The sequence below is a fragment of the Colletotrichum gloeosporioides genome (genome assembly GCF_011800055.1).
Source record: "Colletotrichum gloeosporioides strain Lc1 chromosome Unknown consensus_74, whole genome shotgun sequence".
In the NCBI taxonomy this organism is placed as follows: domain Eukaryota; kingdom Fungi; phylum Ascomycota; class Sordariomycetes; order Glomerellales; family Glomerellaceae; genus Colletotrichum; species Colletotrichum gloeosporioides.
This window is the reverse complement of record NW_025544719.1, coordinates 54,183-66,292: the sequence shown is the minus strand read 5'-3', so window position 1 is coordinate 66,292 and position 12,110 is coordinate 54,183. Positions and strand designations below refer to the sequence as shown.

The 12,110-nt window shown below is 53.8% G+C and overlaps 3 protein-coding genes across 3 annotated transcripts; 2 read left to right on the top strand and 1 right to left on the bottom strand.

The window, feature by feature from the left end:
* Nucleotides 1-1,166: 1,166 nt before the first annotated feature.
* On the top strand, nucleotides 1,167-4,000 carry GCG54_00003385 (uncharacterized protein; the record flags this gene model as incomplete). Its single annotated transcript, XM_045403458.1, has 3 exons — nucleotides 1,167-1,556; nucleotides 1,615-2,871; nucleotides 2,924-4,000. 3 exons carry the CDS (start codon nucleotides 1,167-1,169, stop codon nucleotides 3,998-4,000), a joined length of 2,724 nt encoding a protein of 907 aa, XP_045259646.1.
* Nucleotides 4,001-4,873: 873 nt separating this feature from the next.
* Nucleotides 4,874-6,403, top strand: GCG54_00003384 (putative box C/D snoRNA protein; the record flags this gene model as incomplete). Its single annotated transcript, XM_045403457.1, has 1 exon — nucleotides 4,874-6,403. One exon carries the CDS (start codon nucleotides 4,874-4,876, stop codon nucleotides 6,401-6,403), a length of 1,530 nt encoding a protein of 509 aa, XP_045259645.1.
* A 672-nt stretch (nucleotides 6,404-7,075) lies between these two features.
* GCG54_00003383 (uncharacterized protein) lies at nucleotides 7,076-8,257 on the bottom strand (the record flags this gene model as incomplete). Its single annotated transcript, XM_045403456.1, has 4 exons — nucleotides 7,076-7,147; nucleotides 7,201-7,727; nucleotides 7,784-7,964; nucleotides 8,171-8,257. 4 exons carry the CDS (start codon nucleotides 8,255-8,257, stop codon nucleotides 7,076-7,078), a joined length of 867 nt encoding a protein of 288 aa, XP_045259644.1.
* Nucleotides 8,258-12,110: the final 3,853 nt, after the last annotated feature.

Genomic DNA, 12,110 nt, shown 5'->3' with positions numbered 1-12,110 from the left:
CAAGCACCTCCTTTGAAGCCATATCACATCGCCGTGTTCGCGGTCCAGACCCAAACACTAGGGCGCTGCGGAAGAGTCTCAAGTCACACACTCCCGCCCAGGTTGCAACAGCAAGAGTCAAGGCCGTTATTTGCCTGGTCAGGAACACGACGGTTCCCTCCCCTGTTACAAGGTTACCTGGCTACGGATGGCCTGCAAGCCCGTCATCCTGGCCCAGTGCCCTGAGCATCCCCCCTGTTCTTTTGCTGAAGCTACCTCCACTACTACTACCTACCTTAGGTACGGTAGGTACCCCCTGCACACCCGTCCCCCAATCCTCTGTCAATCCGCCGTGCTGTTGTGGCCCTTCCCATCTCCTGTCTTCTCTTTCTCTCTTCTGTGCCTGCTCTGTCGGCATGTACGACACTCACCTGCGGATACCTCCTGCATGCTTACAGCTGCAGTTGGCTCCAGACCTTACCTTAATTCCCCGGCATGCTGTCTGCCACTTTGCAATGGTACCTTACCTACCTACGGATACTGCTGGGCCCATCCCTCTTACTCGTCGTTCACCTCATCTACCTTGCTGTGTATCTACCTCACCTACTGCCCAAAGCACCTGCACCTAGGGAGGTGCTTGGTCCTCTTTTGCTTCATCTTAGCCCGCCCGCCAGTGGCACACCCTCGCTTTCTTGTCGTCTGCATCTCCACGCCCACGCCCTCGCCTTTCCCCCAAACACTTCCTAACTTGACACCCCCTTCCCCCCCGGCCAATCCTCTCCTTTTACCTGAACCGCCTCTTCTTGTCTCGTCTCCAATTTCTTGCCTTCCTCTCTCTTTCTCTCTCCCTCCTTTCTTGTTCCTTCTCTCCCCCACCTGTCACCGAGCAGTCAATCAAGCAATCTGTCGGTGCCTGAGCCTCATCTCACGCTCGACCAGACCGGCCAGACAATTGTTGTTGCTGTACACTCGGCCTCTTCGAATGGCGGCCTTTTGAGCAACACCTTGCCCCCGACTCCTTCCTTGATGAGAGCTTGCTCTCTAGGTAGCTTGATCGTCGTCTAATTCACGGTTCCGAATTTCCTTACGCATTTATTCCAGCACGCTGGGCACGTCGTGGCGACCCGGATTGCCACCCGCTAGATCGCACTTCAAATCTCTCGATTTCCTCCACCACAACCCTCGACATGGCGCCTTCATTGAACGCACATTCGTCCTTCACCCGGCCTCGGACCGGTGACCGTGATGGTCGGCCCGTCACCCGCGACCAGGCCGACAACAATCTTATCATTCCGAGTCGTACCTCCTCGCTTCACTCACGCATCACCCAGCCGATTCCCTCAACCCTAAACGCAAAGCCCCAGCAGCGGACGCCCAAGACTCTTACCCACGCCTACATGGTCTGCGGTGTTGGCAGGGAGCCTTCGCAATGGGTAAAGGCTCCTGCCCCTGCTCAGGGCAAGATAGGTCACATGAAGGGCGCCGTTGGACAGTTTTGGCTGCCCGAGATCCTTGGAAGCAGTCCTAGGCTGGAGCAAGACAATGAGATCGCCAGGTCGTTGCACGCCGCCATGCGGGTAAGTCGCCGTTTGCGACCCTGGTTGCATGAATTTTGGTGTGGCTCACGCGAAGCAGGCTTGCTTTCCTCACGACGTTGAGATTTGCACCGGCCGCAGTCAACCTCACTGCGTCCATCACGCATTCGTCCTGCAGCAAGACTCTTCCCACACACTGTACGGCATCTGCCTTCGTGTGTGGTCCAGGGCCGACGAGAAAAGAGCCGAGACCATTCGGGATCTGCGCAAGAGGACCGAACCCGACTACTACGATAACCCGGATGAGACTTATTGGATTCCCTACTGCCTGTCCTTCCTGTCTCGGTACCCGCTCTACAATCTGCTCGGAGACTATTTGCGCGGCATGTGGATCCACTGGAACAAGGCCACCAACTTGTTTCATGCCGAAGAGGTCTCGCGCATCCTGAGCTTCCCTGCCCCGAGACTGAACGACTTGGTTCGAATCGACATGAAGGATTATGCTTTGTGTTATCAATTCCCCTCTTCACCGACTGGCTTCCAGAACTTCGCGATGTGGCCATTGTTTTGCTGTCTTTCCATCCCGAACATTGTCGGCGTTGTTGAGGCTGCCATCTCACCCACTCGCCGCATCATTTTTGTCAGCCACTACCCTGCCATGCTTACCATGGCCGCAGAGACTGTCCGATACTGCGTTCGCGTCTATGAGTGGAGCGGTCTATATGTTCCCGTCGTACACGCACGCCATGCCAAGGACCTGGTCCAGGAACCAGGCCCGTACATCCTTGGTATCACTGCTGAGTGTCGTTCTCTCTTTACTGCGCCCACCGACGCATTGGTCGTCGATCTCGACCGCAACTTTGTTCTTACATCCAGCCCTCCGACCGCATTGAACCCTGGTCAGCGCAACAAGTTTGTGACCCGCCTCACTCAATCCCTCAACGGCGATGTCACGCCTTCGGGTGTCCCTCCGCATCTCCGATCGGCTTACGGAGGAGGAAAGCTGGTCCCGGCCGGCCAGATTATCGTTATGCGTGGCGAAGTCGAGTCAATCCAGGACCCCGAATGGTGGAACCAGGACGCGGTGATGACGGTCATGGATCACGTTTGCGAGAAGATGGGTCGAAACACTGGCATCAAGGCTGTCTTTGGTGGCTCTGTAAAGAAGCCTCTTATGACCAAGGTTTCTATGAGACATCTGAATGAAATAGTTCGGGAGAGAAACCAGTACTCCCGAGACGCTCTCGAGGCCTGGCAGGATTTCATCAACCTCAAGGGCCGCATGGACACCGAGCTAAATAAGGTCACGAAGCGCAACAACTATCTCAATGAAGAGCTGGAGAGCTGGAAACAGCAGGTAAGTTTGACTTTCGGATCACTCACGGTTCGCACATGCTAATTATTTGCAGTTTCTCAAGTTCCAGGCCTTCGCCGAGCAGCTTACCAAGGAGACACAGGATCTCAAGGTCAAGATCGAAACTCATAAGAGGGAGAACAGACGCCTTGCCGGTCTCATCGACCAGCAGAAAGACGACAACTCGCGACTCAACGTCCGCCTTGGTGCTACCGAGAAGCAGCGTGATGATGCCCTAGAGGCTTTGGTTCTTCAGCAAGAGATTGCGGAGGAGCTCGAGCGAGAGCGTAAGCGCAACAAAAAAGAGCTTGCTGCACTTCAACACACCAACGTCACTATCCTTAGGCAGCGTGACGAGGCTCGCCGCGTGGTGCTTCACCTACGTAGTCTTATTGGGGGCCAAAGCCATCACATGGAGCATCTCGTTCAGTCTCTTACCAAGCCTGATGACCTGGAGCGCGAGATCGAGGAGGGCTACGACCCTGAGGAGGTCGATGGCGAGGCGCCTAGAGATGCTGATGCCAACCAGGCGCGCCTTCTCTCTGCTGCCGCACAGGCCAACAAAAGACTCTCGACGTCTAGCTTCAAGGACGTGGCCGATCGCCATCTGAAGGACAAAACTGACGCGATCGCGCACATCATCAGAAACATTGCTGAGCAGTGTCAGGCAGCAGTTGAAGGTCTGCAGTTGGCTCAGGATGCTGAGATTGACGAACGCGCCGCGAAACTTCGCGCCCAGCGCCGTCGCAGCAACCTCTCCGCCGCAGGTCAGAGTGACGATGGCCATGACACGCAGTCAAATGCTACGTCTGAAATGGGTGAGGATAGCCTCTTGCATCCTGTATCTGGCAGGACATCTAGCATTCCACCCACCCCCGATCTGGTCCCCAACAGGAGCAGCACGGCCATGTCCTTCGCTTCTAGCGCTGCCACTCCTGAGCGGTCAAGTCAGCAGTACATGATCCGGGATGATATTCCAACGAAAATCGTTGAGGACGACGAGGACTTCGAGGAAGAGCGCAGCGAGTCCGAATCCATGCCGCCACAGCACGGCGTCGTCGGCAAGCATAACGACGGTCTTATCCACCGGCCGTCGGGCGCCCGCATCAGTGCTCTGGGTGGCACCCGCTGATGGACAAAAACTGTTCAATCCCCTGGTGCGCAATTCGTCTGCGAGGGGGGGATAATAAGCGGCTTGGGGGAGGGGTTTTGTGTTTCTCCCCTCCCCAAGCCGACGGGGAGGATGATTTACCGATTGTGCATATACCTTTTTTGCCTTATACCTTTTTGCGACTGGCCGTCGTGGACAAAATTTTATCAGTGTCCGGCGTTATTTTCATATTTTCTTTGTTCTACTTGACGAGACAATCGCTGCTCGTTTTACTGAGTTTTCTCTTTCTTTTTGAGTTTCACCGACAGTGCTCGCTGGAGGACGGGTTACATGTGCTCACGATGTTACATCATTTGTAGGCTACGAGCCGATACTTAGTTCAGTTCTTGTCGCTCCCTGCCAAAAGTAAAAATCCAATCCAGCGAGGATAAGTGTGCCACTTTTGCTGTAGTAAAAAGCAAATTATTGACAAGCGATATTGATTGTGCACAGGGACATGTACGGAGAGGACGGCAGTGACAGAAGGCAAAAGTTTGTAGTGGTTTGACGTCTTCGTGATGCGCCTAGCTGTGTTTGAAATTGGTCGCACACAGGCGGTGGACTTACCCCTGAGCGTCTTATCGGCGGACATAATCTCAGATAAGCGATTGGAAACAACAGCCAATGATAACAACAAATGGATTAGGGTGGAGAAAAAAAACCTACCTGACCAGTGACAGGCGACTGACATCAGCTAGCTACCTTAGCTAGTCAGTACATGTCAAAGATTGCATTGCGTTGGACTTCCACAGGCATCTGATCTCAATCACACCTTCGGCTTGGGAAGAATTTATCAACTGCAGGCGTCTGGTTCCCGCTTACGGCGATCGAATCAACCTTCCGCAAGTCGCGGCTATGGCCGATCCTCTCCTCACAAGTCTTTGCGCCATCTGCCACGTAAACCCTCCAAAGTACAAGTGCCCTCGATGCACCATTCAGACATGTTCAGCGGGCTGTAATAAGCGGCACAAGACATGGTACTCATGCAATGGCATTCGCGACGCGACCGCCTACATCCCTCCCTCGAAGCTCAAAACCCCCGCAGGTGTCGATCACGACTACAACTTTTTATCGAGCATCGAGCGCGCCGTTCAGCGTTCCGAGAAGGAGATTGTTGAGGAGCGCCGGCTTCTTCGTCCCGAGGATTTGCGTCCTCTCGAAGTCAGAAGCGTCAAGTGGAAGACGGGCAAGGACGGGCGAAAGAGAAGGGTGCTTGTGACGGAATTGCTGCGTGGTGACAATGCTGTCGTTTTGGACTCCAAGAGTGCGGAGGTGCTGTCTTCTCCGGCTTGCAGGAAGAGGCTGGGCAAGTTTGCCATCCTTCTTAGGCGTGCGCCCATGGGCATGATGAGGCAGAAGGAGAATGGCACAACATTTAGCAAGGCCTCAGGTCGGATCAACTGGCAGGTTGAGTGGTTGCTTGTGCAATCCGATACCAGGGGAAATAGGGGAATATTGCCGCAGCAAGGAGAGATGGATGCCGACAATACTGCACAGCTGGCGACGAAGAGGATCATGGCCAAGGCATTCGACGACACACCACTTTACAGGGCCTTCATTGCAGGCCAGAAGAATTCCGACGATGAATTCGCGAGGAAGGAGGAGGTGGCGATGCAGCAGCAGCAACGACAACAAAACCATCAATGCGACTTCCAATATGTTGACGAGGTTCAAGACGCGAATTCGAGTGGCCGCTCTAAGAGGCGTCGCAAATACCCTCATAAGCCTGGCCAGTCGATGGCCACTGCTCAAGATACGGAGACGGGCGCCTGGCATCCGGGGAGATACTGCTTGCAGAACCCTATCGTTAGTAGCTGGATGCCCTACACAGGAGTGTCCGCCTTCACTGGGACGACGGAAGAGGAGGAGGCGCAGAAAAGGAGGTACAGCTTCTTCCTCGTAGGAACAACCTCCGCGACCGCAGCTGCCGCAGGGCAAACGGTGGTTCACAGCGTCGACGCGACGCTCCCACTAGGCGAGGCACTCCGCGATATGACAGTTCTCGAATTCCCTACCGTCTATGTTGTTGAAACAGGGACATCACTGCCCTCGTCATTGATATCGGAACCGAAGCCCGTCCGTCTCACTCCAAAACGGAAGCGGGACGACCAGCTCCTTGGTAGGAAGGGCGGCAAGGGCCCCAAGATGATACGACGTAAGCTGGAGGAGGGTGAGTTGCCTAGCAACGAGGATGACGGCCACGAGAGCGATGACATGGGCGCTGGGGGGAGGATAGATGCCTTGGCAAATGTCATTGCTGAGGAAAGTCTCGGCGAGGACGACGACGACGAGACTGCGACAAGCAGCTCCGGATCCGATTCGGATGAAGATGACAGTGTGAGTGCTAGCCTTGCGGCCAAGTTGGCCTTGTTGCGAAAGAAATAGTCGTCTGCTGCGGATGCCTGTTTATATAGTATGTAGCTTAACATTCAAAATACCCTGGGTGTCATTCGGTCTCTTGAATAAGCCATCAATTAAATCTTCAAGTGGCGACAAAGCAAATCGGCCTATTCCTTTAAGATAATACCGTTTCTGATTGAGCCTATCTGACGAGAGGTCTCAAGCGTTGACATTCTCGGATGTCGTCATGTGCTTTATTACGGCGGCGTCCCTGCCTTATACTATGATTTTCACTCGGGTTATCCATCACCATCAATCACTTGCGGATGGGCGAGTCGAAGACCACGTCCTGGCAAGCCTACGCAGCCTACAAATCGATACCCGCCCATTACAACATTAAATCCCGAGTAGAAGAAAACCGTGTGTATCATGCATCATCCATTGATTGCAATCTCAAAACGAAGACGGGAAATAACTCATCATGCCTGTCACCCCCCAGGAAATCCCATCCCCATCGTTTTTCTCCGTCTGACATTTCCATCCCTATCTACCAAAGATGTACCCGACACAGCCGTGTCAGGTTCAAATCTGGTAACAAAGCAAGAATGATCCGAATGTGGAGCAAGATTGGGGGGCAAGGCGGGTATTTGCGGTTAATATGCGCATATCGTAACCGAGAAGCAAGGAAAGAGGCCCGACACATCCAGTCAGAAGACATTAGATGAGCATGGCAGCAAGACCGGCGGCAGCCAGAATGCCAACAGCGGATCCGGCAGTCTGCTTGGGAGCCTGAATAGGGTGTTAGTAACTGCGGTCAGCTTGCAAGGGAAACAAGTACTTACAAGACCAGTGGAAGAGGCGCTGGAGGCGTTGCCAGTCTCAGACTGGGTCTCCTGCTGAGTAGCAGTCGCAGACGCAGTCTCGCTCACCTCAGAACTGGCGGTGGTGAAATCAGTCTCGCCAGTGAGAATGGTGGTGGGAGCGACAGTCGAGAGAATGGTGCTGTCGCCGTTGGTGATGGTGCTAACAACAGGCGCAGTGACAGGCGACTGGGGAAGGCCAGTAGCACCAGGAACTCCACCAACGCCGACAAGAGTAGTCTCACCAGTGGCGGTGAAGATGGACTCGCCGCTGGTGACAACAGTAGTGAAGGTAGAAGTCGAGACAGGGCTGGGGACCACCGTCTGGCCACCGCCAGTGCCGACAGAGGGGGCAATCGTGGTCTCTCCAATGAGGGTTGAGAAGGTGCTGCCACCAGAGGTGATGACCGAGAAGACGCCGGAGACGATAGGGGAAGCAACGACCGTCTCAGTGCCAGTGGGCTTGGTGACAGTGGCCTCAGGAGTGGCAGTGATGGCGACTCCAGCCTCTGGGATAAAGTTAGTCTGCGTGCCATGACATTGTGCTTAGTAGGTAGACACTCACGACGGCAGATCTCAACGCCGTAGTCGATGGCCTGCTTGGCGATGGCATCATCACCGCAGGACTGGTAGGAGCAGTCGCGGATGCCGTAGGTGAAATCCACGTTGCGACAGAGGCAGGCCTTGTCGTCAGCGACGCAGCCGAGAGACTGGGCCTTACCCAGCATGCTCTCGATGCATGTGGTCTGTATCATCGTTAGATAACTCGAATCCCTGAGAAGCATGTGCACGCCGCCCGGGGGTGTTGGATAGAAACTGGTGCCCAGTCGCAACAAGCGCAGGGTCAGCAAGCGTCGAACTGCTTGTTTCCGCAGTGTCGAATGCAGCCAAAAAAAAAAGCATCCGCAGAAATCAAGAGCAATTAGATGAAGGTAGGGAAAAAAACACTTACACCGCACTCAGGAAGGTCGTTGCCCTGGGCCACAACGAAGGAGGCCAGGAGCAGGCCAGAGCCAACATACTTGACAGAGTACTTCATCGTGAATGACTGTTGGGTTGGTGGATTCTGTAGACTGGGGCGTGTGAGTTCCGGAAGATAGCAAATTTGCGTCAGGTGAAAGGCCTATGCAAGCAAGTTAGAGATTTTCGAACAGCACAAGAAAGCAGCAACAAAAGAACATGATGAGGTACAAAGCTGGGTAGTGATTTTTCTTTTTGGACAGCGAGTTGGGAAAACACACAATACCTCTTGGTGAATAGTGTTGACTTGGTCGAGTGGACAGCTTGTGAAGATTCTGCAGGTGGCGGTGCGCAGGTGGGAGTGTGAGGTGGAAGTAGGAGAGAGAGAAAGTTGGTGGGTGATGGAGGGAAGAAAAGGTAAACAGGTTGCTGTCAGGAGGTGGCAAGGGAAATGAGGGTGTTACTTCAATCAGGGAAGCTGCAACTGGAGGAAGGTGCAGTGTGACGGGAAGGAGAGAGATCAGTAGGCCTCAAATTGCACAAGAGCCCCGTGAGCAGGTGAGTGTTGCAAGTCCACTTCTTGGATCACCTCCACTCCAAACTGGGAAACAAATGGGCAAGACTCCGAATTGCCAGGCAGGACAAAAATCGTAAGGTGCTGTGATGAGGAAGGTGCAAAGGGAATGTGGCCAATGGCTGGAAGGGCAAAAGCCATGTAAATACCAGGATCTCAATAACTTACCTACTGAAGTTATTGTGGTACCTCGTGAGGCGACTTGTGATCCTTAGGATCGTTGTGAGGGTGAAAGTGGAGGGAGGATTGTGAGGCTGTTGTTGAAGATGGACAAGTGTACGAGACGGTCAAATATGTCGGTAAAGGTCGCGAGGGTCGACCGTTAAGGTATCGACGCGTTTCTGAGGAAGCAAGGCCACACAGAGTTAAGCGAGATGGGGGAGACCAGAGCAGGGCAAGACAAGATGAAGGAGCTGCCTGAAGTGTTTAATAAGTTGTGATGGGAAGGTGCGGGAGGTTGATCAAGGCAGGCGCAGGTAGCAGGTGGGCGTGGGAAGCTGCGAGTGGTATGCCATCACGCATGGCCATGGCCATCCCACACCCTGGCACTGTACATGATTACGCCTCATATGAAGGTCCTTTCCCACATTCACCCCGAACACCTGCCCGTCTTGCTCATTCTCAACCTTGTTTACTCACCTGTCTCGGGCTTGCCTCGCCCAAGACGCCCTCGCACGCCTGCCCCGGTGCTCACGATGCAACAAGGTAGCCAGCGAATAGAAGCTGAAGGAAGCTAAATATGAAAGCCCCAGCAGTCGAGGAGCGTCCCGAAGAGGGGTGGCGCCGCTTGATCCGCACCTTACCTTAGTGCAATGTAGACATCCCGGCCAAGCTGGAGCTGGCAGTGCCGTGCCCAAATCGTCAGCTACGGTCAAACTCGGCTCAATCTTGGAGTCGACTCTAACGCTTAAAAGACCCTAGGCACATCGATCCGGTGCCTGGCAGCTCTAATCCAGTATTTCTGACCGCCTGGCTACTTTCACTGACTTCACGGACTGCGACTCTACGGTTCCAAGCCCTGGGATCTCGACGCAGAAACGGTGAGCAGCTGGTTGTGCAAGTCAGACATCGTCAAGATGTGGCAACGGGCGCCTGTAACTGTGTCTTGAGTCGCACTTCCATCCATGTGTCCCGCGCCAACGCTGTCAAATTCAGTCGCCCCCGAGAGATAAGTGAAAGGGCCGGGGCCACGTTCTAGACTGCCACTTCTGAAGCGTCCAACAGAGCTAACGAGACCAGCATAGGCCCATGTCCTGGTCAGGGGGGAGGGGAGTAATGCGGTATCTAATGGGAAGAAGATGTTACCTGCCAGCGGTGACGATGCCGCATGCCTGCAGAACTGTTTGTCTGTTTTCCTGGTTCCGCTACCCTCCGGGGGACCTACTTTTGCCGCATTCTCTGCCTGCGTCAGAAAAATGGAGATTATCGGCCCATCTGAGGTTGGATTAAAATTGGCGGTGACACGTCCGACTGCACAAGTGTGTTCATACGCCCGAAAGGAAGAGGCAGAGGTCAACGATACCCAGGTTGAGGGTGAGCATGATTCTCAGTAGATGACTTCCTTTGCAGACCAGCAATGTCTGTCCGTACTTTACCTAGTCAACCGGGAGTAGGGGTCGGAATCAGGGAAAGGGAAGCTACTACGTAGACCGCAAGGTCATTGGCCTGGCACCTATTATCGCTCTCGCACAAGGGCATGAGGTCAATCGATCGAGACCACTTCTCTCTGATTGGCCAATGGCCCAGCATGCGCATCGTGATGTTGTGTTGTCTCTGCGACCCCCCGTTTGTACATTCTCATGTGATTGGACGAATCTAGGCGAAAAGGAAAGGCAGGGAGGATGCATCAATTTAAGGTGGACAGGGAGACTGGAGTTGCACCGCACGGCGCACATGGAGCCTGGGGCTTGAGAATTGTCGCTGCACTTCTACTCACATGAGCTCATTCAAACCCAGATGCGTCCTGATCGATGCCTTTCGGGACTAACTTCCTCTAAGCTTCGGACGACACGTCGGTGGCGCGTTGGACGGAGAACCGTGTAGCAGTACGGGCAATATGTCCCTACCGAGGTAGATACGGATACTAAGCATCTCAGCCCACCTAGGTAGCATAGTAAGGTACACTGTAGTGTGTCGGCAAGGCCGCCAGGTCCCCACCCACCCGCACCACCTGTTCTTCCACCGTTGTGCTCCCGTCCATGTCAGTACAAGGACTGGGTTCGGTGCCAAGAATTTCCTCCAAGGTACTTGAACGTACACTAACCGACACACCCCCAGCCCTGATGATCCACGTTCAGCTTGCCAGGGGCCATTCCGACCAAGCGAGCCTTTCTCGATTCGACATCTTCACTCTCGAGGGCCCTGGTCTATAAACAACAGAATACCCTACATTTCTTTGGCCTGCTCTGGGTGCATCATAGATCGCAGGCTGTACCGAGAGAAAACTTCGTCAATCCGGCAGGAGAATCGCGCTGTCAGGCATCGCCCTGGCTAGCTCACCGTGGCCTCCTGCGTATCACAATCAAATCAGATCCTTCAGTATCCCGGTTTAAACAAGAGAAAATAAGGCTGGCATATGACTATACTTATCAGGGACACATCTACGTGGCGCTATTGAACCTCCAGCCGTTTTCCAAGCCACAAAGGAGACATCTGACGTCTTCAACTTTACTGTGGATGGTGTTCCAAAACGTCCTTCCGACATGGCTCAATTTGCGGCGCTTGCGACATCGACATCGGCACTGTATCTACCCCACATATTTTGGCGCGGTGGTGATTCTCGACGTGAACTAATCGGCGTCATACATCGTATCGTGCCAGTCTACCAAGACAGGCGACCAACACGGTACAAATGGAGACCGTCAAACCCCCCAAGCCCCTCAAGTCCCATTCACCGTACCTTATTTTTAACTCCCCGACACCTTGTGCCATAGGCACGTGACGCCACACGTCACTACATGTACCTTCTCCAGGCAGTACCAGGCAGTTACTAATCCAAGCATCCTACATCCTACTCTCGTTGCAATTTGGTAGCACAACCGGTTCATCTAAACCACCAGAAAAATACCACCATAGCTATATAGCTACTATTGGATTTTTCACTAAACGAGTACCACCACAGTGATACTGCTACTATCGGACTTACTAGCCCTCGTAGCACTAGCCCTCGTAGCACCAGCCCTCGCAGTACTAGCCCTCGTAGCACTAGCCCTCGCGGCACCAGCCCTCACAGTAGCCCTCACGCCACTACACTACTCTATACGACTCTGTTAGCACAGGTATAAGCGTATTCAGGGGCGTGGTATATGCGCCTATATAGTATAGGGTTATAGATGGGCTTATGTTATGATAAAAGGTA